At 45.9% G+C, this 27,994-nt stretch overlaps 1 protein-coding gene across 2 annotated transcripts; it reads left to right on the top strand.

Moving 5' to 3' along the window:
• Positions 1 to 7: 7 nt before the first annotated feature.
• Positions 8 to 27,989, top strand: SMYD1 (SET and MYND domain containing 1). Of its 2 annotated transcripts, XM_030492093.1 has the most exons (10): positions 8 to 144; positions 11,222 to 11,398; positions 12,029 to 12,242; positions 13,948 to 14,078; positions 15,918 to 15,956; positions 18,810 to 19,002; positions 22,969 to 23,061; positions 24,208 to 24,371; positions 25,914 to 26,082; positions 27,599 to 27,989. In XM_030492093.1, the coding sequence occupies exons 1-10, from the start codon at positions 8 to 10 to the stop codon at positions 27,755 to 27,757; spliced, it is 1,476 nt and encodes a 491-aa protein (XP_030347953.1). In that variant the 3' UTR covers positions 27,758 to 27,989. The 2 variants fall into 2 exon arrangements, with proteins under 2 accessions (XP_030347953.1, XP_030347954.1); XM_030492094.1 differs by lacking the exon at positions 15,918 to 15,956.
• Positions 27,990 to 27,994: the final 5 nt, after the last annotated feature.

The following is a 27,994-nucleotide window of genomic DNA, read 5'->3' as shown; positions in this document are numbered from 1 at the left end:
CCCTGGGATGACCAAAGGGGAAATGGAGTCGGTTGAAGTGTTCACGTCTGAAGGCAAAGGCAGGGGCTTGAAAGCCCAGAAGGAATTCCTGCCTGGGGATGTCATCTTTGCGGAGCCAGCCTATGCAGCCGTGGTGTTTGATAGGTAAGAGAAAACGCACTTTTAAAACAAAGACCAAAAGGAATCTTGATGCAGAATTTCATCTGGCCGGGAGTGTAAAAGTCTGGAAGGGTCTGGACAATGTCAGAGGAAGGTGTGAAGGGAATCAGAAGCACTTCTGTAGACACACATTCAGAGCTCCCAGTGAATGTGCTTCTGAGGGCTCAGATCAGCTTTTTTTGCATTCAATATGGTGCAATCTGTTTCCAGGATGTGATCTTGTAAGGTGCTCAGTGCCATCAGCTTTTACCACACGTGGTGAAAGTTGTGTGTATTTAGTGTCACACCAAACCAGACCCATGTTACCCTCTGGTGTACTGCCAGGAGTTGGTGGAATTCAGGTACAGCAATCCCAAACTGACTTTGCTGAAGCCTCCAATGCATGATGCGTGACAAAGTCGAGTTACACTGTGCTCTGCTCACTTCTAGCACCTCCCAGCTGTACACGCAGCTTCATTGCCTATTGTCTTCAAACTAGAAGCTAGTGGGGATCTGTGAGTGATACTGTTTGTGTTAAAGTGATGTTATATTTATAGCTAGCTGAGTTAACAGCAGACAGGTTTCTGCTTTCATTCTTGCACGAGACTGGTTTTAAATGTTTGTTCACACTGGTGTAGCCAGAAAACGAATTCCGGTGCAAATGCATTTTTATTTCTTACTGCTTGTCTCAAGGATGAACAACATCTGATCAACCTGTGCTGCTCATGTGGCTGGTGGGTGCCTGCTTCTGCCCTTCAAAACAGTGGAAGATTCACTTAAATACCTTGAAAACTAAAAGACACAGAGAACTGATTTCTATCTTAATCTCCCATGGAATAAATCTAGAATAAAGCCTCAGACATGAATGGAATTTGTTCACCCTTAAAATGCACTAACTGAGAACAGTTTGCTCCAAACTTTTATACCGAGGAGCTGGATGTCAGCTGAAGGTTTCATTCAGGGCTTAGCATATTTATGAGCTTTCTTGAAAGGTGTCATGGTGAGTCCTGAGACTGATTTTTTGCCTAAACTGCCAGTTACTAGTGAATATTCTGCACACTAAATAGGCAGTGGGTGATCCTGCCTAGCTGAGCTTTCCCTGATGGGATCAGCTCCTCTAACAACATCTGGAGTGCAAGCAGAGCTCATGCTGCTGTTTTAATCCTGGTCATCTTGTAGCAGAAGCTGATTCGTGCTGCTGTGTGAGCTGGCAATAGCAGAGAATTGGGGATTAAATGGGCAGAGCAGGAAATAAGGTTCCTTTTGTGTCTTTCATTCACTTTTTCCTTGCCCTTCCACTGTCACTGGGTGAATGTGTTTATGAATCTTTACAATAGCAGCAATGACACTTTTTAGTTTTGATTTTAATTCATCATTTCAAGAGCTCACATTAAAAATGTCATCTTTTTCATTTTAAAATGTTAAGTTCTTGAATTCTTAACCCTGAGTTTAATTACAGTAGTTAGTGACAAAACCATCTCTCCTTGACGTGTCCTTTTAGTCTTGTACTTCAGTTTCACTTGTGTCACTAACTGGAATCTTACTGTGATACCGTTTACTTCAGAAGCACATAAGGACAATTATTTCTCCCATATGCCTTATTAAAATTACTCATTATCTTTTAAACCATTGAAACCATTCTGACTTACGATGGCTGGTTGGGAATTTGCTTTCCTTCTGTGTGAAATGTTGCGAGCATCATGCACAGAGTAGAGCTGCCCATGGTGAAGAGCTACATCTTCACTGCGTTTTCAAATGTCACTTGTGTAATGGGAGCTAAGGGGAGAAACTATCACTACATCGGCTCTTACACTGCAGGCTGTGTCTTAGCTTGGGTTTCCAACAAAAGACCTGGGATGGGAGAGATGGGCTTCCCTTCCTCCCCAGGCTGGGTTTGTTTAGCTCCCAAAGGGCAGGTCCAGACATTGAGCAGGGAGAAGGCAAAGTAAATACATCTCTTCTCTGTCTTGAGGGGATGGCTTCAGTCATTCTTATCTCTCTGCTGCTTCTTTGTTCAATAGTAATGGACTCTTACCCTCCCGTGGCACATCATCTCAAAGCACTTCGTATACGTCAGCGGACAAACGAATTCCCAAAATCTCCAAAGCAGACAGTGCCAACTAAATGCTGGTTGGTTAATGCTTGGCAGGGGATATAATGGAAACACACGTTTTTCTTGTGAAAACTACCCTGACACTTTCCCCCAACACACAGGGCTTTGGTTTTGAAGGTAACTTCTGCTGCTGTCCCAGGGTAATCAATAGCATAAAACCCCACTGAATTGATTGCTATCAAAGCAGGATAACCTGCATCCTTATAGGATCTGCAAAGATAAATCCATGCTAGGCCATGGTGCTTGGTTTTGCCCAGCAAGAGCTGCTGTTGCCTCTGCATGGATGGAGAGTCCAGTGAAGAGGCACGTGTTTTTCCTTGCCCACAAACATACATGTATAGATCCTAAAATCAGTGTTGAGTCTACATTATTAAAAAGGGTCTTACCCTGCATTGGGAAACTCGAAGTCCAGTTTTCATCATACTAATTCAACTCAGCATCTTCATCTCTTGCTGAAATAGGGTGTATGTTCACTATGGAAATGGAGTTCATGTATGAGTGATTGGTGGGTTTAATTTTTTGGCTCAGGTCCCACCAAATACGTGACCAGATTTTCCATAGAGCTCAGCTTTTTTTATATATAAAGGCCACCATAGAATCATTAGAGTGCAGAGTTGGTCTTTGCAGCCCTTTGAAGAGCTCAGTCCTTTGGGAAGTCTGGTTCCAGTGTGGATGCTGAGCCCTGAAATACTACCCCTGATTTTGCTGTTGAAATCAAGTTCTGTATGTGGTGTATATGGACAGCAACCATGCTGCAGTGGCCACACTGTACTTCCTGTGTGTCTTCATGTGATGTGGCAACACAGCAGGTGATGTGAAGGTCTCTGTTTCAGGTTAGGAGGGAGCAGCTCTTCAGAGATACAACATGGTTTTCTTGGTTTGGCCTTACTACAGGATGGAAAGCAACTTGTGTTTGAGTCAAGGCACAAAGCTGTCAAGAGATGGGAGGTGTTAACTGTTCAGAAATGGGGAGCCCCATAAAATCATCACTTGACCTGGCAAAGAACATCATTATGAAATGAAATATTTGCATTATCTGCTATAGATGTTTAACTTCAGGAGTGTGAATGAGAAACCCCTTCATAGGCTGTTACATAGCAGAAACCTGCCTTTCATCCTCTGAGAAACTATCAGAAGAAAAAACCTCTTTGCCCTGACTGTACAGGGATCTAGGGAACCTGAGCAACTGATCTTGGCAACCAGTGTTAGGTGCTCACAGCAGAAAGTATGGATATACTGCACTTTGGGCTTAAATGACGCAAAGACCCATCTCTATATAATGATGTGAGGAACTGATGAAGCAATTTGGACCTGAGGCTGTCACCCAAGCCTGCCCTTCAGTAGGAGGCTGAGCTTGAGCAGGTGCTGAGAATTGTATTTTGCCAGGGAAAGGAGAAATGTTTTCTTTGACAAAACTGTATAATCAGCCATTATACTCTGAGCAATCCATCAATTTAACTGCACCAACCTACAGGGTGATGTGACGTCCAGCAATATGCTTTGAGATTCAGCTTGCAAGTGAAGACACCCAAAACTAAGGTCTGTTGTGTTTGCATAGAGCTATAGGCAGGTTTCAGTTGCTGTAGGTGTTTAATGTCATTTGAGATGCCCTGGGGTGTCTGAGACATCCTCTTAGGGATGACAGGTACAAACCAGGATTTATGAGAATCAGGCCTCCTCTCAGGCCAGATGTCCTTGCAGAGCCTAAAATAACACTAAGCTCCTATGTCCTGGCAAGTGAATCCAGCCCTTAGTGCTCATTACAATCAGTGTTGCTCTATAATATGCACTGAACTCAGACACCTACCTTTGAACTGAGTGACTTTCCAGACCCCACTGAGTATTTTGATGGAATCTCTGCTGCGGCACTGAGGGTACAGATGAGCACATTTAGGTGTCTAAATCTGCAAGCTTCATCCCACCCTGGAAGCCCCTGAAGGTCACAGGGACCCCAAAGGTCCCAGAAGGCTCCTGAAGTCATTAATGCTGGTAGGGCTTGTACTCTTCAGCCCAGTGATGGTCATCTGAGCAGCAGTCTCTTACCCAGTGCCAGAGACCTTTAGTCCAGAAGTACGTAAAACTCAAAGTGAAGCTAAAGAAAGTTCTTACAGGCAGCTGGCAGCTCATAGTTTCTTAGATTTTAAGCCCAGGGTATGACTCACAAACTAACCCTGCTCATTGCAGGGGGGGTTGGACTAGATGACCTTTAAAGGTTCCTTCCAGCCCAAACTATTCTATGATTCTATAACCTTTTGCTTTAACATAGTGGTTACCCGATGCTGACTCCTACATCAAGCCTGTTACTTCTGCCTGAACTAAAGCAGACTGTTTAGAGACTGTGAATACTGATTAAAAGAGGGTGTAGAACTCAGTGTGATATTTTGCTGTTTGGATAAAGTGCAGGCGCAGACTCTGATCTGGGTTTGAATAAGCCTTGCTGTTATCAGCAGAAATAACACTGAGAAAACACTAGTGTCAGGCCTGCGTTGCCCTAAAATAGATGCAGAAGGTTGTAAATATATCTTCTCAAGGGATTCTTTGCCTATGTTGGGGTCATTTTTCGATTTGCAAAGCCCTTGTGCATTCCCTATTGACGTTATCTCTCACTGAAGCTTTCTCTAGCGCTCTGCTTACATGTGGGGGTTTAATCCTTCCTTCCCTCTTCACTTTCTCTTTCAAGGTTTCCTTTCCTCACCTTTGGGACGATGGCATTTCTATTGCCTTGGGTTCAATGTACAGTATGTGACCTTCTCCTCTGGCATGTCAGTTGGCTCTCAAGCTGTAAGAGTTTACATTTCCTATGGGCGTGGGGATGCCTGATATATCTCTGAGAGCCTTCATCAAGAGCAGGTTTGCTCTTTAACCAGTGGGGTTTGAGAGACAGTAGTCAAGGCAAACAGTGTCGTGTGGTAGGAAGCCAAGATCACCTGAAGATCTGCTTGATGAGTGATCTACACATTGCTAAAAACACAAGATCATGCAATTTTTGTGCTCCTTTTTGATGTACAAAGCAGGCCCAAAACATCTTCCAAGGGAAATGAGGGTAGCTCCATGTAGCTGGGATGACCTAGGGATAAAGAAATGCAGAATTTTCCATTACAGGATGACTCTGAAAAGATTATGGAAACATTCTTTGAGTTGATACAAATAAGAACTGAGAGCTGACGTGTTCATCTTCACATTGTTTAAAATTTACTGGGGTTTGATTTTTTAATTTCTAATCTCATTTGTTCAAAAGCTTAAATAAAACCTGGGAGAAAACTTGGCTTTTTTAAGGAAAAGCTCCCCCACACCTCTAAAAGGAGGCTGAGAAATCTTGTAATGAAAGATTAAAAATAAAATGGTCTGAAATAAGTCCTCCACTCAAATCAGACAAACTAGGATGTGTCATCCTCGACATTTAAAGATAAAAGTACTAAGCTCCAACCCTTTTCTTAAAGGAGCAAACCCATTCTTGTGCTGATAATTCAACATTATAGGTATCCTCAGCTACTGAATACCTCTGTTTTCCTTTCACTGCTGAAATAGTTGGTGGATTTCCTTGGGCTGTTGTGTTTAATGAAGTGTTACAGCATCTGCTTTGAAAGCCAAGCGGACTTTGCCCATATCTTAGGCAATTCTTATGCTGTCCTCTGTAGGACATATTGAGGAGAGAGATGTGAGCCAATAATAAATATGAAATGGGTGGACTTAGGTGTAAGTGAAGTCATAGAATCATAGAATAGTTAGGGTTGGAAAAGACTTTAGGATTATCTAGTTCCAACCCCCTGCCGTGGGCAGGGATGCCTCAAACTAGACCTTGTTGCCCCAGGCTCTGTCCAACCTGGCCTTGAACACTGCCAGGTCATCTGTGTGTATCATCTATGATGTACAGAATAGAATAAACTCATGTTAAATAGTTTGTGAGCTTCTCACCATGTCCATTAGCTACTCAGTGAAATCCTCCTTTATTCCTTTCCCCTATAGCCGTCTCACCTGGCTTTTCCAGATCAGTGAATGAGATGCTATGGGTGCTGGATGTCAAATGATCGGCATATCTTTGGGTTGTGCATGTCTCAGAGATGAGTGTAATATATTTCCTGTGGCAGTGCTCAGCCCTCTGTCCTGGCAGGTCCAACAGATCTTAATCCATCTGAATCCAATCCAAGCAGTCACAAGAGCTATTTGTTTCTTCTGCTTTCCCTGAGAGCCATGCTTGCGGGAGCCTTGGTTTAGTTGAAAACACTCTGTCATGTCTCGTAGTTGTTGGCTGGCACATTGAATTGTTGCTTTTGTGACTGTAGCTACATCCAGGATTAGTAGTAGTTGTGCGTCTCATCTACGTAATGTCTGAGCTCAGAGCCCCTGAGAGTTCAGCTTGGTCGATGCTTGGATGAGAGGCCGAGTAAACCTAAGGCTCCCCAGAAATATTGTGAGTCAGTCAGTGGTTTCTGCCCCCCAAGTCAGCCCTAAATCCCTGACCTGCAAGGCTTTGATGAGCTGGAGACATCCCTGTGCTAATGAAGATTTGGGCAGGGTGGAAAAAAGTAGTTCTCACTAGGTGTGGAAGATGACGGAGATGACCCCAGAGGCCATAGCGTACACAAACACAGCAGAAAGCTGTTGTATTGACCCTGTGTTAAAGCAAGGGAAGCTGAGCACTGAGTCCATGAGGGTTCAAACCTCCAGAGCTCCTGGGTAGGTGTTACACCAGAAGGTACCTACCCAGGTTTCTCTCCAGAAACTCTCAGTGCTGCCTGGCCATGCAGCACCCTGACCACACATGGGCTGCTCTGTCTACAGGGAGAGGAAGTCTGGACTACCTGGAGCCACTTCAGGTTGTGTTAAACACTTTCTAGGCCAAGCAAAGAAGGTTTTATAGACCTTCTGAGAGACTTAGGTTTAACCTCAGGCTGCTCCTCCTGTCCTTCGGGCAGAGGGGGTGAGAGGGAAGGCTGTGGACCACTGCAAGCCTTTAGTGTCCTTGGTCTGGTCTACCTCCAGGATATGTGGTATCAGAGCCTGGTGTAAAGTCCAGACTGGGGCCAAGGGCGAGCCCCACTTTGCCATTGCCTTTTGGGGTGTCCATCTCTGAGGTCCTCTTAGACAACAAACTTAGACAACTCCTCTTAGGAGTTTGAATGACTGCTTAGGGGCACTGGGAGGATTTAGGTGCTTGCAGGGTCAGGCAGTGCTCGAGCAATGTTCATTGGAGATTTAGGCAATAGATCTCAAATACCTCTGAATCCCGATTTTTTACTGTGCCAAGAGTTGAGCCCAGGCCTCTGGAGTCTGGTAATGCACATTATCAATAAATCCAGTCTTCTTTTAAACCACTTCTGAGCATGAAGGATCCCATGAGGGTTTTGTGAGAAATGCTGTATTTCTTATACCAATCAGATTACCTATGAGTAATTGTGGCTGCAGTTTCGATACCACATGAACTGTTCCTTTCCTTTCCTGGAAAGTTTTGTAGAACTTTTTCTGTGCATTTCTGCATCAGAGGACTTTCTAGGCAGTAAGTTCCACCAGGTGGGTTTGCTTTGGAAGCTCTGGACACCTTATGTCGTAAACAGCAAAATGCAAAGCCAACATTCCAGTATTTTTCTGTTCTGAGAGTGAGCTGAGGGGATACAAGCCCCCATTTGAGGACTTGGGGTTTGCTGCACTGCGTTCCTCTCCAAGCTGCCATTCCTTTCTACAAAGAAACTTGTTTAGCTGCGTTTTTGCTTTCTGACTACCTCAAAACATGCAGGCAGCAGGAAGGAACCGCATTCCCTGTGCAAGATATATCCCTGTGCTTCCCAGCACGATGTAACCGCATGGGATTTATCATCTCTCTCTGGCTCTCCTTTGCCTTACAAGGAGTGTAATTTCTCTTGCACCTCTCTGCCCCCCTGACTTGACAGCTGACAGAGCACAGCCTCACATTTCTCACTGGCGCCCAGCTCTTCCGTTTGACATAATGGAGCTGGATGCATCCCCCTTCCCAGAGACATGCTTCCCCTGGCCCCATCCCGTGCGCTTGCCTTGCGTTGGGCTCCCTCCGGCATTGCTCACTGTTATTTTCCAAACCTCGTGTTTGCGCATGGTTTTGTCTACTGCAGGTTGTCCTGCTTTAAATCACAGTCCTCTTCATCCTGCAAGAGCCAAGGTGCAGGGTGGATTGTATCAGCAGCTCACACAGTACTGCCAGGGGAATGACAGTGCGTTTTAAATGTACTCTGATATAAATATGCATACATATGTTTATATGCATATATCTGTATATTGGAGCGGCAGGGCAGTCTGGGAGTACTCTGGGGCTGTAGGGCTGATTCCCACCTGCGGCACATTCTCCTCATGTGATCCTTGTGCCTCAGTTTCCCCACTATGGGCTGCGGACAATGATAGTGTTCCCTTGGTCATGAAGCCTCTGTGGTCAGTGAACTCTTTGCAATGAGGGACCAGCAGTGTCTAAGTGATGAGAACTGAAGTTTTCCTGTACTTTAGGCCTGGCTGGAGGCAGAGACAAAGTGGGCACTTGCCCGAAGAAGCAGATAGCTGAGGACACAAAATCAGGCAAGCGGAAAGTCCCAGTGTTGTTTGGGCAGGAGCACAAAGTGTCTCCCCCTCCTTCCCAATGAATTAAGTCCTAGGAGCAAGCAGCTGGACATGTGAAAAGGGCACATGAGGGAGGTTTCCCCTTGATCTGGGACTCTGGACGCTCTCAGAGGGAGGACATGAGGTTAGACTTCTTCATCAGCATCCTTTGCTGCATTCCTTCCCTGGCCTTGTTTATAGTCTTATAGTCACATACATACAACTGTGGGATGCTGCTTGGAAACATGGTTTGGAACCCCACAAAGAAGAAGCCTTCTCCTTTTGAAAGGTGTTTCCCATGACTGCCTAACTCACAGTAACCACTTAGCTAAACCACAAAGCCAGGAGCAGGAATAGGCAATGAGCAGCACTTACTACTGCTGGCACCAGAGAAAGACGTGTCAGGCTTCTGGATTTGGAGCAGAAATCTGCATCACCAGCCCATCTGCGGGAAGGCTGTAAGTAAATTAAAGAGTACAGGGCTAAAGCTGATGCCAGACCAAACAGGGAGGACTTCATGCCCCGAGAGCAGACCACATCCTCACATCAAGCACTGTGATCATTATCTTTAGTGCTTAACAACATCCCCATCGGTGGCATATTCTGCATCACTGATATCTGCATCACAGAGTGTCAATAAGTCATTGATGTTCTCTGCTCAGCAACATACCAGCCTTGTGAGGATGAAAGATCCCCTGGATTTATTAATACAATCCTATGGTGGGCATAAATGCAAGTGCTGCTCCCTAAACTCGGCATTACAGCCAGCCCACCCCACGTCCTACTTCTGCAAGCTCCTGAGAGTTCATCTTTCCTGCTTTCATCTGTTTGGTGTTTCTTGTCCATCCCTGAGCAGCTGAAAACCCACTTGTGTCCATCGGCACTCATCCCTAGGGATCTGCTGAGCGGATGGAAGCCTCAGACCTTTGCTAATCCATGCTGAGCATCTGTCTGGAGTCACTGGGACTAGGAGAGCCCCAAACCAACACAACCGGGGGCTCTGTGCTGCTGTTTCCTGATAGTGGACAGCAGGAGACATGCAGGAGATCAAAGGAAGGAAGAGAACACATAAAACACTCTGTGGTGAGAAGATCTACCTTGAAGAAGACTGTTCTGTTGGCTTCCTCATGTAATTTCCAACACAAAGCCACAATTGCCCAGTGCAGTGTCTCCAGTACAGCTATACCTCTGGCCCCACGACAAAAAGAAGTGACAAGCAAAGCTGCTTTTTAATCCATGGAAACATCTTGGTTTCAAGCAGCATATAACCAGGGCTTCCCTATGCAGTCATTTCAATCTATCAGTCTTCTTTATCATGAAACACCTCTGGTCTGCTCACTAGCAGAGCATTTCTGATGTATGTTTTTCTCCCTTCAGTGTGCCTGTGCCTAAGGAAAGCTCAGGAGAGCAGTCAGGATGGCTCAGAGCCATGCTCCTCTTTGATCCTTCTCACCCAGCATTTTCCCAAGTCCCTTGGGCACAGTGGTGGCCATCGGTCCATTTTGTGACCTGGTCCCTTTGGGGCCCAGGAAAGCCTTAATGCTCGTGGGGTGTTCACTTGAGCCAAATCCAGAGGCCTTTGCAGGCAGGTGAAGCTCTCAGGCTGGCTCTTTGCCTTCACACTCTTCCTGGTGCTCGCCTGAGCCACAGACTCATGAGACATCTGCTTCCTGCTCAGCAAAGGGCTGGCTGGTGCTTCAGCATGGGACAAATGAGAACAGACTAAGAATCCTATTGACAGGGCTGAGGAGGAGCAGATGAGCTGCAGACAAGAGGGCTGAGAGCTAGGGAATGCTTTATTGCTGTCCTCCTTTAAACAATATATTTGTCTCTTTGGCATAGCCAGACAGAAAAGCGACAGCACTGAGCAAGTACATAAGGATTAACCTCAGAGCAGCCTTCCAGTATCTGAAGGGGGCTACAAGGATGCTGGAGAGGGACTCTTCATCAGGGACTGCAGCAATAGGACAGGGGGTGATGGGTTCAAACTTAAACAGGGGAAGTTCAGGTTAGAGATAAGGAAGAAGTTCTTTACAGTGAGGGTGGTGAAGCGCTGGAATGGGTTGCCCAAGGAAATTGTGTGTGCTGATGATGTGAATGATGTGAATGCTCCATCCCTGGCAGTGTTCAAGGCCAGGCTGGACAGAGCCTTGGGTGATATGGTGAGGTGTGAGGTGTCCCTGCCCATGGCAGGGGGTTGGAACTAGATGATCTTAAGGTCCTTTCCAACCCAAACCATTCTATGATTCTATAACCTGGTGGGATGTTTCTTCATCCTCCCAAAATCCCTCGTGGGGTCCATCCTTAGTGGCTGTGAGGAGCCCAGGGATGCAAAGCGGGCAGGAGCCTTGCTGTGTGGAGCTGGCCCTTCACTGAGGTATGAGCTAATGTGTCCTTGTGTCCTTCCAGCCTGACGCACGTCATCTGTCATACCTGCTTCAAGAGGCAGGAGAGGCTCCACCGCTGCGGCCAGTGCAAGTTTGCCCACTACTGCGACCGGACCTGCCAGAGGGTGGCTTGGCTCAACCACAAAAATGAGTGCTCAGCCATCAAGAAGCACGGCAAGGCACCCACCGAGAACATCAGGTGAGAGCTGGTCCCCAGGGGCTGAGCCTGGGGACAGTGGGACAGGACAGGGTGGCAAGGAAGAGCTGAGTGGCCTGATGTGGAAAGGGTGGAGGTGGGAGATGGTTTGGGAAAGGGCAGGAGCATCCCTGAGCTGAGGGGATGGGAACCTGGAGGAGCATCTGGGGTGTGCGAGGGTCGTGCTTCTGCTTTCTTGGTTTTGGTGCTGGGCCCCAAAAGCTCTACTGCAGCTGAATGTGGGGAGGCAAACCTGCCTGGGGTGGTTTAGGAGGTGTGGGAAAGTGGGGAGTAGCTGGAAAAGTGGAAGAGGAGATGGGCTCATCCCCATTTTGTCTATAGGATACATTGATTTGGCTCTGTCATAAGAAAATAAGAGGAACCCCCAAGGAAATGAGAGCCGTTGTAGAGGGCTGGGAGCTTATGTTCTGCAGTTGAGAACATAGATGCTGGGGCAAAACCCTGCATCTCCCTTTCCTGTGGATGGTGGCCAGCCATCAGCCATCCAGTACTGAGCCTGTCTTGGCCTATCTGCACACAATTTCCCACCCATGAAGTGGATTTTAATGGTCCTTTGGTCCATCTCCTTGCAGTGGGTGGTGATGCTAACGTGTGGTGCTCTCTTCTGGCCAGGCTGGCTGCCCGCATCATGTGGAAGATAGAGAGGGAAGGCAGCGGGCTGTCAGAGGGCTGCCTGGTCTCCATTGATGACCTGCAGAACCACGTGGACAACTTTGGAGAGGAGGAGAAGAAGGAGCTCCATGCTGATGTGCAGAGCTTCCTCGAGTTTTGGCCACCCCAGAGCCAGCAGTTCGGCATGCAGTACATCTCCCACGTGTTTGGAGTGGTATGTTGGAGGGAGGGGGAGAGCAAATGGGGGGCTGCTTTTAGTGCCAGCTTCCCAGAGAAAGTCTGAGTTGAGGATGTCTGAACTCATCCCTCTGTTGCCTTTAAGAGGCCATAGCTATTGGGACCAGCATTTGCTGCAGGTGATTTGAATACTGCCCATTCCCCATCTGCACCACTTCTGCACTGACATTGGGAAACTGAGGCACGGCAAAGGCATTGTCTGAAATATCTGATCTGCCTAAACATGCATGCAAGTGGTTTGCTCAACTGCAGGTGCTGCATTGTCACCGCAGGTCCCACTGGGCAGCTCTATTCACCCGGGAGATAAATATTTACATATATCTGTGCACCTGCATCAAACACATATAAATATATATTTAAACATATTTTTGGTAAATATACTTACAATGTATTTTAAGATAGCAGTTCTGTTTTAGTATATACATTGATGTCTCTTGTATATTTTGTGCGTTTTTTACATGCATATTGTAAATGCACACTTTGTATATTTAAAATAGGTAAAATATACTAAATATATTTAATAATATCCATTATTAACTTCTTAACTGCAAACTTTTGTCCTCAGTGTAGCAGAGAGGGAAATTCCCAGAAGCCAGTTCAGGCTGAGCTGCTCTGGTACAAGTTGGTGTATCCCGAGCTGCACTAACCCCACAGCTAACAGCACTGCCAAAAGGACCAGGGTGAGCTGAGACAAGACACATGCTCTGCTGGCACCTCTGCTGATGGCTGTGTGGTGGAGAAGTTGGCTTTGCATGGGGAGGGGATACAGCATCCTTTGGTACCCACCCTGCGAAGAAAAGATCTCCCTGCAGTTCAATGAGTGCAGGCAGATCTATCTGCTAGTGACTGGCACAGCTTGCCCATGCAGAAGTAAGGAAGTACAGATGAAGTACAGAATCAGTTAAGAAAGGAAATAAAACTATTAACAGAGTAAAATAATTAGCAGCCAAGTTAATTATTTGCTTTAATTATACACTATTAAATCCTATCACATTTTCCTTTGCAAATACTTCCTTTGCAGTGTCTGCGACTAAAATCTTTTCCATTCATGTGTGATAATAATGCATGGTATAGGAAAGTGTAATAATTCATTCCTGGTATAAATGTCATGCAAAAGTAGTCATTCTGAAAATGATTTGGGACTCAAACAGTAGTAGTTTGTTTTTATAAGCTCTGTGGGCCAGCAGCAAACATGACCAGGTTGAATGCAGCTCTCAAGGTTAATTTCTAACTGATACCTGTTTTAATAAGCGTGAACTTTGCTTTCTGCCAGGACTCTGCTTGAATGGCCTCAAATTCATTTTCCCGTGACCTTTCTCTGCATTATTGGCAGGACGTGAATCTAAGGCAACCAGTGCATGGTCAGCCCCAAGTTATCTTAGACATCCCAAATGAATATTAACAGCAAATATTCTGCAACATTTACTCAGCTCTGCTCTGGGTTGGTCCATCTGCGTGAGTCCTGCGTTGCTTCTATTCTGTTTTATCCCAACTAAAGATGTTGTTTCTACAACTACCTTCTGCAGTGGTCTTGTAGGCACTCCTTTCTCCTTGAAGTTTGGAGATGGGATGCTGCAGATATACCTCTTCTAAAGCATCAGTGGGAACTGAGAAATCCTGAATGTAGCCGAGTTCAGCTTTTTCTCTTTTAATGCTTCTTCCTTCTTATGTTTTGGGACTAGATCAGCTGCAACGGCTTTACTCTTAGTGACCAAAGAGGACTGCAGGCTGTTGGAGTGGGAATCTTCCCCAACCTCTGCCAGGTCAACCATGACTGCTGGCCCAACTGTACCGTCATCTTCAACAATGGCAAGTGAGTGGATTTCTTTCCTCAGGCACAGTGACGATGCATCCTAACAGGCAACTCAGCAGACTCAACTAACTCCACAGTGTCATCCCATTCTTGTTTCCTTCTCTAGCTCAGAAAAAGATATTTCAGGATTTTCTTTTTAAAGAGGAACTGTTTTCTCTCTCATTATTGTCCAATGCACTAAACAAATACACAAGATTTGATCCCAAATCCAGTGAGATGGATTTTTCCCTGGCTTCTGTGGGGTTTGAAACCAGACTTACAATAGGCAGATAAAGCACTAAGTAGCTGCCTAGACTACCCCTTATATTAAAGCTTTATTTAAGGAACAATTATGATTAATAAATTACTAAAGATTATATCAGGTCCACAGTCCAAGAGTTTTTCATAACCGAAGCTTGCAATCATCTGTGTATCACTATTTGCTGATGTGTTTATAACCATTCCTAACACAACCCTCATCTTTGTGAGTGTTCCATCTCTATTAATCACTTATTAACTCTTCAGCAATGGGATCTTCATGACAATTGGGACTGTTATCCTCAAACCGAGTCACGTGCAAGTGCAGGATGCCCGAAGCCACAGGGCATTCCCCATTCCCACCCAAGTGCTGTAAGAAAACTTCTGTGGGATATATGAGATGGAAAGAGATTAAGTGGGAAATGCAGGAACGTTTCAACAGAGCTGGGAGTGGAGGCTGCTGCTCTCAGAGCTTGGAGCAGCCCATAGGATAGATGTTCTGTCCTTCCCAGCCTCCAGGACATAACAGGTATAAGCTGTGGCTGATCCATCAAGTTGCATCACATTCAAGACATTGACTGTGGGAAAACTGTTTGCCAGAAGCTGCACAGCCACAGTATTTCATCCAGATTTTCCACTAAGGTTGTGGAAACAAATTCCCATGTTCACCAAACCTTAGTGCTCTAAGTTAACCCCACAGCCTCCCCTTCCTGAACTAACACATTGCTTGTGCACTCCAGTTGTCGCTGCTGGTTTTACCTGATAAAACTACACAAGCGTTTATCAATCAGCTGATAAACGAGCAAAGTGAAAACAAAACTGCATTAGGATGACTTATGTTGGGAAACAGGGTCTGATCCAAAGTTAGATTGGAGTCTGTGCTCTGATAGCCAATTGCTCTGGATCAGATCCATAGTGGGATGATGGAAAGCCTCTCCAGCCAGCCTGGGAAGTGGAGGAGGAACTAGCAGTGATAAGTCTGAATTTCTGGGTGGTAAGTAGAGGAATGGCATTTTGTTTGCCTGGCAGCTTGTTGAAGCTCCCACATGTATCCTGTTACTGACTTCAAACTTGACCATCTGGTTATTGGCAAAGTGAATTATGAAGATTTCTTACCTTCCTATGCAAGCCTGATGATAAGCCCCTGTTGTGTCTATCAAGGCACAATACTGGACTTGAGGACCCACTAAACTCATGACACAGAGCATAGTCCTTGCTGCTGCTATCCCAGTCTGATTTCCATTTCAAACTGTGTTTTAGAGAGCACGACTACCAATGTCAGGGGAGACATTTCTGTGCAGAACTAGCCCCCTTGTGCCTGCCAAACCTCAGAAGTGGGTTTTGCACATTCCCTGGCCAAGGCCTCTCCTAAAATCACAGCATGGGGCAATTCTCCACCAAATCCTTCATGGCCCAGTGATGGGCAATTCAGTGATGGCAGCTGCATAGCAGAAGTGAAGCTCTCATGCAACGAAGCATGAGCCAGGCACAGGGAACCCCTTGTCTCCTGTCAGGATGATGTCCTGATGCCCTACACCGTGTACCCATTTTTTTGTTGTACTTGCGCCTGTGTAAATTGCAGATGTTTGTTTTGTCTTTCAGTCATGAGGCTGTAAGATCAATGTTCCACACACAGATGAGGTGGGTCGGTCTCGAAAGCATCGTCCTCCCCCCTTGCCCTGTACCCCTCATGTCCTGTGTTTAATGGAAAAGCTGCAAACAGCCCCAGGGGGTTCACTTCTCCCCCATGTAAAGCCCCACTAAACCCAAACCTCACTTAACTCTGCATTTTGTAGTACATTAAAACGATAGTGGTAATACTGTGACTGTCTCTCCTATGGTGAATTCCCTCTCTGCCTTCCCATCCTCTCCCTTGGCTTCCTCCCTGTCAGTATTTCCCCTCTCCACTTCTCATTTCTCCTCCCCTGACTACGGCAAGAGCGTGAAAGTCAGAACAAGGTCTCGCTAATCTCGTACAGCCCAAAATAAACCCTTGTGTGTTAGAGGATGAGAAATGGTTGCATTACTGACATACTAAATAGTCCACGTTTCTTCTGCAACAAACAGTGCCTGTTGAATCCTTTGCCTACAGTAGCAGTACTGTGAGATGTAGGTTTCATCCTCTTTTATCATAATACCTGATTAATGTTTTACCTTTTAATGATGCCACTGTTACCTGATCCAAACTAAAGAAATCACAAAAATAAATGTAAAGAAAGAAAAGTTCTCTGCTTAGCTCACTGCATGTGGTATATTTTAGTTAGCCCTGTTAAAGGGACACTGTTGTCTTTAAATATTAGCTTCAAGCAAACACACCATTTCCTCAAATAAGATATGAAATACTTTCCAAGTGCTCTTCACCACTGACACTTTCTTGGTGCACTATAGATAGGATAAAAAGGGGCAAATGAGTTTCAGTTCTGATTAGAGTTGCTATTTTGAGGCAATTTGAGTTTTGAGCTATCAATCAGGCACACTATGTCTGTGTGTGTGCTTTCAAGGTCCTTAGTGCTTGGGGCAGGCACTGGGGGAAGAGCACAGGACAAGCTTGGTGGGGTGCTCTTGGCTGACAGTGTCTCTTTAACTATAGTATTTAAAATATGCCATGTGTTTCCAGGCTTATCCCAAATGCTGTCAATCTCCTCCACACAAGGGGTGGCTGCTTAAAATATACCTGTGGTGCTTAGGCTATCAGGGGCATCATAAAAGTCAGAGGCTTGATTCTGCTTCTCTGGTTGCATGACTCACTTTAACGAGGATCCCATCGAGCGTGAACAGGAATGTGTGTATGTGTCAACCTTTCTGATGGGAATTGCTCTTTTCCATGCACTTTCTCCTGGAGTAGCAGGTTGCATCTTTCTCCAGCTGTCCTTTTCCTGTGGTTGCGACATAACTAAGAGCTGCCCTTCGTGACGACGGCATGTTTAGTGATAAGTTTTGTATGAAATATACTGTTGCTATGATCTAACACACAAAGAAGGTGAAGACCAGCCTCAGAGAGTTGTTTTCACAGCAGCTTTAGCACAGCTGAAGAGCTCAGAGCTGCGCCCTTGGAGCTGAGAGCTTGTAACGGGAATTACAAGGGAATGAAAAGGGAATTGCAAAGGAATTACAATCCCTTTGTAGAAATATGATCACACAGAAAAAGTCATGTCCTTCCAAAAAGACTTACTTTTAGTGTAGCAAAGGTGAGACCTTTGAGTCCTATGCCACTTATGCCTTTGGTGAGACCTTCATTGGGTCCCTCTAAAGCACCTCATGTTCAGGTGGGAGCCAGAAGATCCCCCCAAGTCCATCTCATAGCAGGCGTGTACATCAGACACGCTGCTGAGCTCAGCAGGAGGATGATCACATCATGCTGCCCACAGTGAGGGAGTCCCAGGACTGATGGACCACATGGTAGGGTGGGAGATCAGACCATGGGACTTCCTTCATTTTGATAACCTGTAAGTATTTGTACCTGCAAAAATCTGTGTAACCAACTAATGGGTCTGAGCAGAGAGCCCAATATCACTGGTCTCAAGTGCAGTGAATTATCTCTAACCATGGGTAGAGCCACTAGTAGATGGGGGAGTAGATGGATACAGAAGCACCACCTCTCAGTTAGTATTTGATGACATTTTTTCCCATTCTGGCCAAATTCTTCATTCAGTTGAGCCTGTCCAGCCCCTACAACTGAGAGATGGCCCAGAGGAACTGGGAGATTTAGCCTGTAGAGTGAAACAGCAAGGGAATAGTTTTGAGTGTCCACATTATTGAAGACCTTTGCAGGGAATTACATGAGGGAAAGGTAGAGGCAAAGGTCTGCCTTTCCAAAAGCCTGTCACAAAGGGCTTGCCATGGATTTTGGCTTAGTAACGCAGACTGGCAATTGAGTTGTGGTTTATAGTAGCAATAGGCATCAGATCAAATGAGCTATTCAAAAATAGACAATTTCCAGAGAATTGCTTCTAAGCCTTTATGTAGAGATGCATGAACAGGGTGAGGGCATCTCTTATCCAGCACCTAGAGGGAATTTGTCTTAACTTTTGCAAGTGAAAATGAAACTGAAGGCAGCACAGCTTGGGATCTGGGACTCTGGCCAGGGATGTGCAGGTAGCATGCAAAGCAGTACTTAAAAAAAGACCCAAAGTCCAAACTCAGCATTTTACAAGGCTTGTTGGGTATTCCTGATCTTAGGGCTTTCTTCTGCAGATCTCCTGCAGAAGTTTATGTCTATGTTCAGCCCAGTAATGGACCATAATCTGTTTATAGCTCAGACCCTTACATAACCCTGCCAGGGACTTGCAGAGGGGCAGGAGAAACTGGTGTGACCATGTTTTACTCTGTATTCAGTTAACCAAACTGCTGTCCATCTCTGCATTGTCTCTCTGAAGAGCTAAAGCAGCACCTTAGGGCAAGGGCTCTGCAAGGCTGAGGCAGGATTTGTCCCTGACGGCTCTATGGCTGCACCTTTGCTTCTCCCAGTCCACATCTCATCTCCTTTGCACTCAGGATCGAGCTGCGGGCACTGAGCAAGATTTCTCCAGGGACTGAGCTGTCTGTTTCCTATGTGGATTTCCTCAACGTGAGCGAGGAGCGGCGGAAGCAGCTCAAGAAGCAGTATTACTTCGACTGCTCCTGTGAGCACTGCAAGAAGCAGATCAAGGATGACTTGATGCTGGCGGTGAAGCAGGGGGAAAGCAAGGTATGTGTTGTCCCGCTGTGTCCAAACCCGGAGGTGGATGTGTCTCTGTGTGTCTCTGTGGTTCCTCAGCCCAGGGACACTCAATAGGAAAGAGTCAGATTTTGGTAGAAGCCTGACTAATGCCAATGTAAAAAGTGAGAACAGAACTGAACCTCGATTGAGCACAACACCAATTCAAACCCACCCTGCACAGCCAAGCCGGGAGAAGAGAAGCTGCGTGGAGACCTCAGAGCAGCTTCCAGTATCTGAAAGGGGCCTACAAAGATGCTGGGGAGGGACTCTTCATCAGGGACTGTAGTGATATAGGACAAGGGGTGATGGGTTCAAACTTGAACAGGGGAAGCTCAGGTTAGGTATAAGGAAGAAGTGCTTTACTGTGAGGGTGGTGAGGCACTGGCACAGGTTGCCCAAAGAAGTGGTAAATGCTCCATCCCTGGCAGTGTTCAAGGCCAGGTTGGACAGAGCCTTGGGTGACATGGTTTAGTGTGAGGTGTCCCTGCCCATGGCAAGGGGTTGGAACTAGATAATTTTAAGGTCCTTTCCAACCCAAACCATTCTCTGATTCTATGATTCTATAATCCCTGTTATCAACATAAGTGCAGTTTTTACTTTAAAAAAGCCCAGAAAAGTTGCCTTTGGCTCTAACCTAAAAGTCCATCAACAGGCAGAATGATAAAACATTAAAAATCAGGTCTAGAGCTGAGAAAAATGCTGGCATTTAGATTTTGAGGTTGGTTTTTTTCTCTGAGGAACTGAAAAGGAATCAAATCTTTGAACAGCAGAAAGGAAAATGTGTTGCAGGTGATTCATGGTGACAGGACTAACCAGCGCTGCTGAGGCTGTATGGTTTGTAACACACGTACCATCACACTGGCTCCACGAAGGTGGAAAACCTCAACTTCCAGTCCCTCCTTATAAAAGCCTGTCACAAGGACAGGCACCATCTCTTGACATCTGTGCCTGGTTGCTGTGGGCAGACTGTGAAGAATTGACATGTTTGACTGTTCATTTTTAAGTAAGCCGTGTTTTCCTGGGAGGTCTCACAAGTCATGGGGTGGGAGGCTGTAAGGCGGTGTCTTGCTGGTGGCAGTGGGATGTGTTGCTTGGCCAGCAGCTCCAGTCTATGAGCGTGCTGGTAGCTCTAAGTGTTTCTTTTTGGTTCCTCTTGGAACAGTCCTTAGCCCAAGGATGTAATTGCTGATATTTTTTTTGGTCTCCTGTGGCAGCGTTAGCTTAGGAGGTTTCTACTCCTGGAAGCTTTACAAAGTGTATAAGGGAAGGCAAAGCGAGACAGGGTAATTTAGTGTATTATCAAGTCATTGATCTGCATGATTGAGCAGTCACAAAGTGAATCAGAGAGTACTGCTCAGGGCCTGATGTGGGTCAAGACCAAACAGCAAAGGTGGGATGAGGAACCATCACCTCAGAGCAGCACTGCCACCAGGAAAAGGGTACAAAAGCCTCAGCCTCAGCAGTTACCAGAAAGCCAAGCTCAGTCCTGTGGCCCTGCTTTCATATAGGTGGCAGCCAGGAAAGAATGGATATTGCAGTCTCTCCTTAAGAATGGTTTGGAGAAACAGGATCGAACTGGTATCAGGGAGTTCCCATAGGAGATAGAACATGGGACTTGAGGAAACCCTTTATTTGCTGAGTCAGGTTCTCATTTAGTGCAAAAGACCCTGCTATATAATCCCAATATCAAATTATCAAGCTTCATTTTACAGCTAATACTGACTACTGAAGTGCCTCACTTGCAATGTAAAGCTGTTCCAGAGCTCAGTGCCGGATGCAGAAGCATTTTTGACTTTCCATAGAAGTATTTTCTAACACCTCCTCCAGTGGATGGCATAAAGAAATCCTGACTCTCACAGAACACTTTCTATCAAGCCCCGACTGAGCTGTGAGATGCACCATCCCCTTTTTGTGAGCATTAGAGCTGCTCTGCAGCACACAGCAGGAAGACAGGCACTTTTGGGCAAATGTCCTCCACCATCTGAAGTGCTCATGCAGGAAAAGCCTGTAACTGTGCAAGGTGCACGATTCCAGCTATTAAAAATACACTCCCTGCACATACAATGAGTATCCAGGCTGACCTCATGTGCAGAGCACGGCTGTGTTACGTTGTCTGAATCCAGGCTCACGTGCCTGAGAGCAGCAACGCTCACAGCTGCATGGAAACGATGCTATGAATACATGCAGGACTGACAGCTTACATCCTCAACAGCCGCTCTGACCTCTAGTCCTTCACTTCTTCCAAATAGAATCATAGAATCGACCAGGTTGGAAAAGATCTTTAAGTTCACCAAGTCCAACATTACCCCAGCACTGCCAAGGCCACCACTAACTCGTGTCACTGAGGGCTTTGCCTATATGGTTTGTGAGCATTTCCAGGGACGGTGACTCCAGCACTGCCCTGGGCAGCCTGTTCCAATGCCTGAGCACCCTTTGGGGAAGGAATTGTTCCTCATCTCCATCTAAACCTCCCCTGGGGCAGCTTGAGGCCGTTTCATCTTATCCTATCACTTATTACTTGGGAGAAAGTTCCCCTGTTTATAATGGCAATAGACTTAGGGATCTAGTAAATGCAGTAAGATGTTTATTAGACAAAGCCACTGTGGAAGTGCCGTTTAAAGTGCCTATTCTGAGAGTCTTTACTCACATAGCATAGCGATCTGATTTGCACTGATATTAACATTGTCTTTGAATGTGCTCTGTGCTCTAGGACACCCTGTGTGCTGCTCAAACAGCTGCCAAAACCTGGTTAGCTATGAGAGCTTCAGTCTAATAATATAAAATAATACATCATAACACAGACATATTGTCTGTTCTTATCTCAACCCATGGGAGTTACATTCTTGGCTTAGACCACGACACATATGTATCCATAAATAGATGGGGGGTATATGGCTCTGAAAAGCTACTGGTTTTCCTTCCATACTAAACTTCTGAGAGATTATCCCAGCTTGCTGAATTTCACAGATTCCTCAAAAATCTGATTGACCAGATGTATTAAAAAGGCAACAGGACAGTCCTATGGTCCTGGCTACAAATCTTTGCATCCTCTGTTGCAATGTTGGGTCTCTGCTTTCGATGCGCACCCAAGGGTCCTTCCTGGCTGCTGGGCACATACGCACGCTCTGCTTCTATTGCATGTCCCTTGCAAAACCAAGCTTTTCCTGCAAGCTCCTGCAGTCAGTCCTGGGCTGATTTCAGATTTCCTATTTACAAAAAGGAAGGTCATGATAGCTAGAATAGTCTGAAAAGGCAAGTTTGAAAGGCTCAGAAAAGAGGAAGATGAATGATGGTGCTGAGTATCATAATGTTACATTTCAGCATTGAATGAAGGAGGAGGAGGCAGCTAATGATGAGCTGGTGAGTGTTTTGCCAGGCGTGTGTCGTGTCTTCAAATACATGGTGAGGTGTGCGTCAAGACACATTTTGCTCTCAGGGTGCAGCTGAAATCTTAGGTCAACCTTCTGATGGTGTTTAGACCTAAAGACAATATTTCTCAAAGTGGGTACAATTTAGTTATCTTTCCTATCCTTTTTCCACCCATCTTTCATTCAAGACCCTCATTTCTCCAAGGCAGCTGCCCTAGGAGCACCTCATACACACCAACTGCCTCTTTGGCATCTCGAGAGACCTCCGAGGTCCAAGGTCAATTCTGTCCCTTTTCAGGGGAAGAGAAGTGGGGTGAAGAATTGATTAACCCAGTTGTGCATGCCAGATGTGTATGGACATTACCATGATGAGCAACACTCTTGCAGGACCATTTCAGCCTTGTCTTGGAGGGGTCTGAGAGGCACACTGGTATATACAACAAGCAATAGGAAGGTGGTGTGAGAAGCATCCCACTGAGCTGAATTGGGTTCCCAGACTGCAGACCAAGCATCCCTTCAACCAGGATATTTTGGCATGTGTCAGGAAGTACATTTTCCTCACTGGTTTTCCTGATGTTGCCCCCAGCCCTCTGCAGAGACAGTGAAGGAGGTAGTCCAGTTCTCCAAGGACACGCTGGAGAAGATCAACAAGGCCCGCATGGAGGGTCTTTACCACGAGGTGAGTCCCAGTGCTTTTGCTCTCTTGCTGTACATGCACTGCCAGGGAAAGCAGGTCTTGTCCCTCTCTATGTCAATGATTTAAGGATGAAACAAACCCCCACTGCTGTAACATGAACATACCCATGTATTTCCTTGCCCTCTTGTCAGCTCAAATTGCAGAAGCTGACGCTGTTTCTGCCCTATGTAAAGCACAACCGTGTCTGAGACAACATCCCAGGCTGATTGATTTATATTTTAGTGGTGATACAAGGAGATTCAGGTGACTTCCAGCACCTTCAACTGACACAAGTGTTAAACCAAGGGCCTTCTAGGCAAAAAACATGAGTTACAGGGTATGTGTAATGAGTCAGCTCTGTCAGGTACAGAGGGACAGGACAGTCAGCAGACTTTGCACATCAAACCGTAGACTATGTTTGCCTGTGTTGATCTTCTCTTCACCTCCTGGTTCCTGCATCTTGCTCATTTGTTGGGTGCTGAGGATGGGTGTGGGAGACTCACATCCCACGTAGAGCAAGGATCACAAGGGCAAAGGGTGAGAAAACTCAAGTCACTTTGTCCTTTCCCTCTCTTCTGCTGACCCAGGAAGTATTTAATTGTTCTCTTCAGAGTGTAACAGCTTCAGGCCGAGCAACAGCCTCTGAGTTTGAACTTACTTTGGGAAAAGGCTGAAGCCCCCCAGAGTAGAAATCTAGACACTGGGTCATGGCTAGGTGCAGATGTGACACAGCTGAGCAGACAGGCAGCTCCATGTCTCCATGGGGTCATTCAGAGCATTCATTGCATTAAGCGCTGTAAGATGTTGGGTGGATGGTGTTGAGATATGAGAGTCCTGTAGGCACTTGGTATCTGGCAAAACACAACCTCCTGGAGTCTTTCTTCTCCTGAGCAGCTGACATCACTTCTTCCTCACTAGTTTTATGAATGTAACCCTGAGAGGCAAAGCTTTGAGCATAAATCACTTTGCTAGGCTGATGTTTCAACAAACCAAAGCATCCTATCTTCCTATCTTCCCCAACCTTCACAGAGGCTGACTTGGCCTCTAGGAGTGGTATGGACCATGCAACCCACGGGGCTTTGGTGTGGCAGCTTCAGGTTTGAAGCTGCTCTGATTTGCCCTTCTTCTCCCTGCTTCCTCTGGGTGCAGGTTGTGAAGATGTGCCGCGAGTGCCTGAAGAAACAGGAGCCTGTGCTGGGGGACACGAACATCTACCTCCTGAGGATCCTCAGCATTGCCTCTGAGGTGCTCTCCTACCTCCAGATGTTTGAGGAAGCAGCTCACTATGCCAAGAAGATGGTGGATGGCTACATGTATGTCTGTGCCCTGTTTTTGACAGCTCTCTGTGGTTACACAACGTTAGGCAGTGTGTTACAGGAATGATTTTCTTAGTCTGCTCCCATCAGAGCAGCAGTTCTGGCATTCAGGCTGGGACCTGATTAAATCATAGATAGAGGAAGACCCCTTCTTAAATGCATAAGAGCTCCCAAACACCTTGATTTACTGAACTGTAACTGGCAAATGGTTTGGGTATGGGTACGTCTTCTGTTTTTTCTTGGAAGCATCTCAGGACTGCCCTGGTAGCAAGTCAGAGAGCCTGGGCACAGGACAGAGGTTGCCACTGCAGGGGATGGTCTGTTCCCCTGCACGCTGCAGGAAGGAGAATTTGCAAAGAGAAGAGATGTCAAATGGCTGTCACTCAAGATATCCCTTCACTGTTGAATAATACATGGATTTTTGGCTTGGCTCATTAGTACACACAAGTCCTGTGGTACAAGCTTACTGAGAATAAAGAAATTCAGGCTTAGTTCGTGTAGATCCAGGGCATACCTCACAATAAAAAGTATATGCTTTATTATTACTGAGGTTTTACTACAGGACTGATGAGTATTAAATAGAAAAAATATAAATTAAAAAATGATGGAAACCATAGACAAAGAGAGGAAAGTCCATTTTATCATTTCATTCACCCTCTTGCTAAAAACATCTCATACCCATTACTTGTATTTTTGGTCAGTTCTACCCCAAAAGGCCTGTGATATTTTGTTCTTTTTCAGAGGGGTGACAGAGTCACCTCCCTGGCTTTCAGGCCTGACAAGCCACTTCATGTCCCAGCCCTGGCACTGAGCTAATTGAATGACACAGAGGAAATTGCTTCCCTCCTAGTTCCTCAGTGTTTCAGACCAGAGTGAGGACTGCAGTAATTCCCTTCCTTGCTTTAAGACCTGCCAGTTCAATATGCCAAATAAGCCCTTGAAGGCAGGTTTTTGGGTAAGTCCAAGCAGCTTCTAACTCTGCCTCGGCTTCTAAAGTTGGATGCAGAGGGCAGGTTCCACTTTTCCCACCTTAGATACTGACCATAGGGGAGAGATCTGACAGTCCCCAGAGGCAGAGATGCATCTCCAGGGCATGAGATGAACGTTTCTGTAGGTTTGGAACCACCTGTTTCTCTCCCCACTTTGAATGAGAAGCTGGTGGCTGTTGCATTATCAGTTTAGGCTCTTCACTGAGTGACTGAAGTCAAGTTGATGCCATTTTGGCTGTAGGGTCAGATCTTGGTTTTGTTTCTGCCAAAATAATGTGGAATGATAGGGCTTGGCATTCTCCAACCCAGGTTCCAACTTCCCTGTTTGCAGGTTGTTCATCCTCTTTCACAATTCATGTCCTCGTATAACTCATGTCCTCGTATAACTCATGCCTGCTCCTTTCTAAGCAGGGCTGCCCATTTCAGTGGCACCAAATGCAATAGGCTTTTCACTTGAGTAAACAGTCAGTTCTCTGGCAAATGTATGTCACTGAGGAACATTTGGGAACCTGGATCTTCCTTGAACTCAAATTAGTCAATGTTTTTCCAGGAAAATATACCATCCCAACAACGCACAGCTGGGGATGGCCGTGATGCGGGCCGGAGTCACTCACTGGCATGCTGGCCTCATTGAGGCTGGGCATGGCTTGATCTGTAAAGCCTATGCCATTCTCCTGATAACCCATGGACCTTCCCACCCAATTACCAAAGACCTGGAGGTAGGTGTCATCTCTGTGTTGTCTCTGCTGTCTGTCTGGGCAAAATTACATTCAAGATATAGAAACAACCCATCCACAAGAGCTGAGAGATGTATCAATGCTGGCCGCTTCTTATTAACACTGTGATGTTCTCTAGATTGTGCCAGTCTGATGGGAAATGTGTTACTGTTTTCACCCCTGAAAAATAGCTTTAATCCTGCACCAGGACATACATTACAAATGACCACTGAGCCCCTGAATCTCCTCTGAAACTGCTGTGCCCAAGGACAGAGCCTCCCATTCTTCAAACAGCCTGATTTCACTGCTCTCAGATGGATGGCATTGCAATCTGACTATATCAAAGTACTTATGATAGAGGTTCTTTATCAGTGATTTTCTTTAACAGTGTCCATTCTTCTTTATTTACCACTCCCCAGTCCTTGTAAGCTGCAATGTATTTTTCCCTCAAATGACTGCTAAGAGTATTTCCTAGCTGAGGTCAAGAGCTGCAGATCCCAGGGAATTACATCTGCTCAGTTATGAGGAACTATTTGCAATTCCAGCTGGGGGTTTATAATTTCTTCAGCCTTTAACTCACCTAATGTGACCTGTTTGCTCTACAGCATTCTCTTTTATTAGCCAAAAAATTACGCAATACCAAATGACATCCTTTGTTGGTGTCCTAGTAACCATTATAGCAGAGTTATAACCTTTATTAGTGCAATTCTGTATCACCAGAAAAATGAATATCTAGTACCTAAAGCCAACCTGTCTGTTGACTGTTTCCCTAAGTATAGCAGAGGGTGAGACCCCAGCATCTCCATTTCTATATTTCCCTTCCCACTTACCTTAGGAGGAAGATAGTGGATATATGGCATATGCTTATCTCTGTGCTCCTAAAGCAAGGGTTGAATAAACTGAATATACAGACAGGTATAAAAAGATTTCCTAAAATCCCTTCTGAGCATCTGCTATAATGCAGCACAAGGAATGACTTGGCTCATGGTGAATCCTGGGGTGCAGGGGGTGCAACTGTGATGTGTTTGAAGAGGGGCTGAGCATCCTCCTCCTCCTCCTCCACCACATGAGGTGCCCCCCACCCCAGTGCTGGGTCACACCAAGGGTCAGCCCCAGGGTGTGAATGGGATGCACATTCCCTCCCTGGCTCTGCACAGCATCACCTCTAAGTCCTGCATCAGGTCTGGGAGCATGAGGCTTCCCAGCAGCCTGTGCAAGAGCTGGGTGCAGGGAGGGCTGATGCCTTCTTCATCTTCACAGCACACAGGCAACCAAGTTGGAGAATGGAACTAGGTATCTGTATCCATTTGGCTTTGGTCCTGTTGGTGGGACGCTTAGAGTAAGGTGCATCAGTCATTACATTGCCTACGACATAGAATCACAGAATGGTTTGGGTTGGGAAGGACCTTAAGATGATCTAGTTCTAACCCCTCTGGATGGTTCCCATTTTAAGGCAGTGTGTTATTCAGTTGCTTTGACATCTCCTGCATCATTGATTGCCACCTGCTGTGTCCCTCAGGTCATGCGTGTCCAGACGGAGATGGAGCTGCGCATGTTCCAGCAGAATGAGTTCATGTACTACAAGATGAGGGAAGCTGCCCTCAAAAACCAAAAGATTCAAGTCATGCCTGAACCCAGCAATGAGACCTCACCAGGCCTCTTCCACAAGAAGGAATAAACCCTGAGCTTGACACACATTCATGCCTGTGACATAACACCACCTGCTGCACCTCTGATCATTGGGAATGTTATATGTGATATATCCACAAGGATCATTTCCAGTGGCACCAATCTGACAGCATGGGCTGCTGGGGGAGAGTCCTGAAACATCTTCTAAGGGCTCAAAGCAGAAGAGGTCTTGACGGAAACAACATCCTTTTTTTACCACTAGCATTAAAAATCAAAGCAAACCCCC

This window comes from Strigops habroptila, chromosome 7, assembly GCF_004027225.2.
Source record: "Strigops habroptila isolate Jane chromosome 7, bStrHab1.2.pri, whole genome shotgun sequence".
In the NCBI taxonomy this organism is placed as follows: domain Eukaryota; kingdom Metazoa; phylum Chordata; class Aves; order Psittaciformes; family Psittacidae; genus Strigops; species Strigops habroptila.
The sequence above is the reverse complement of the archived record's forward strand: the minus strand, read 5'-3'. Positions and strand labels throughout refer to the sequence as shown.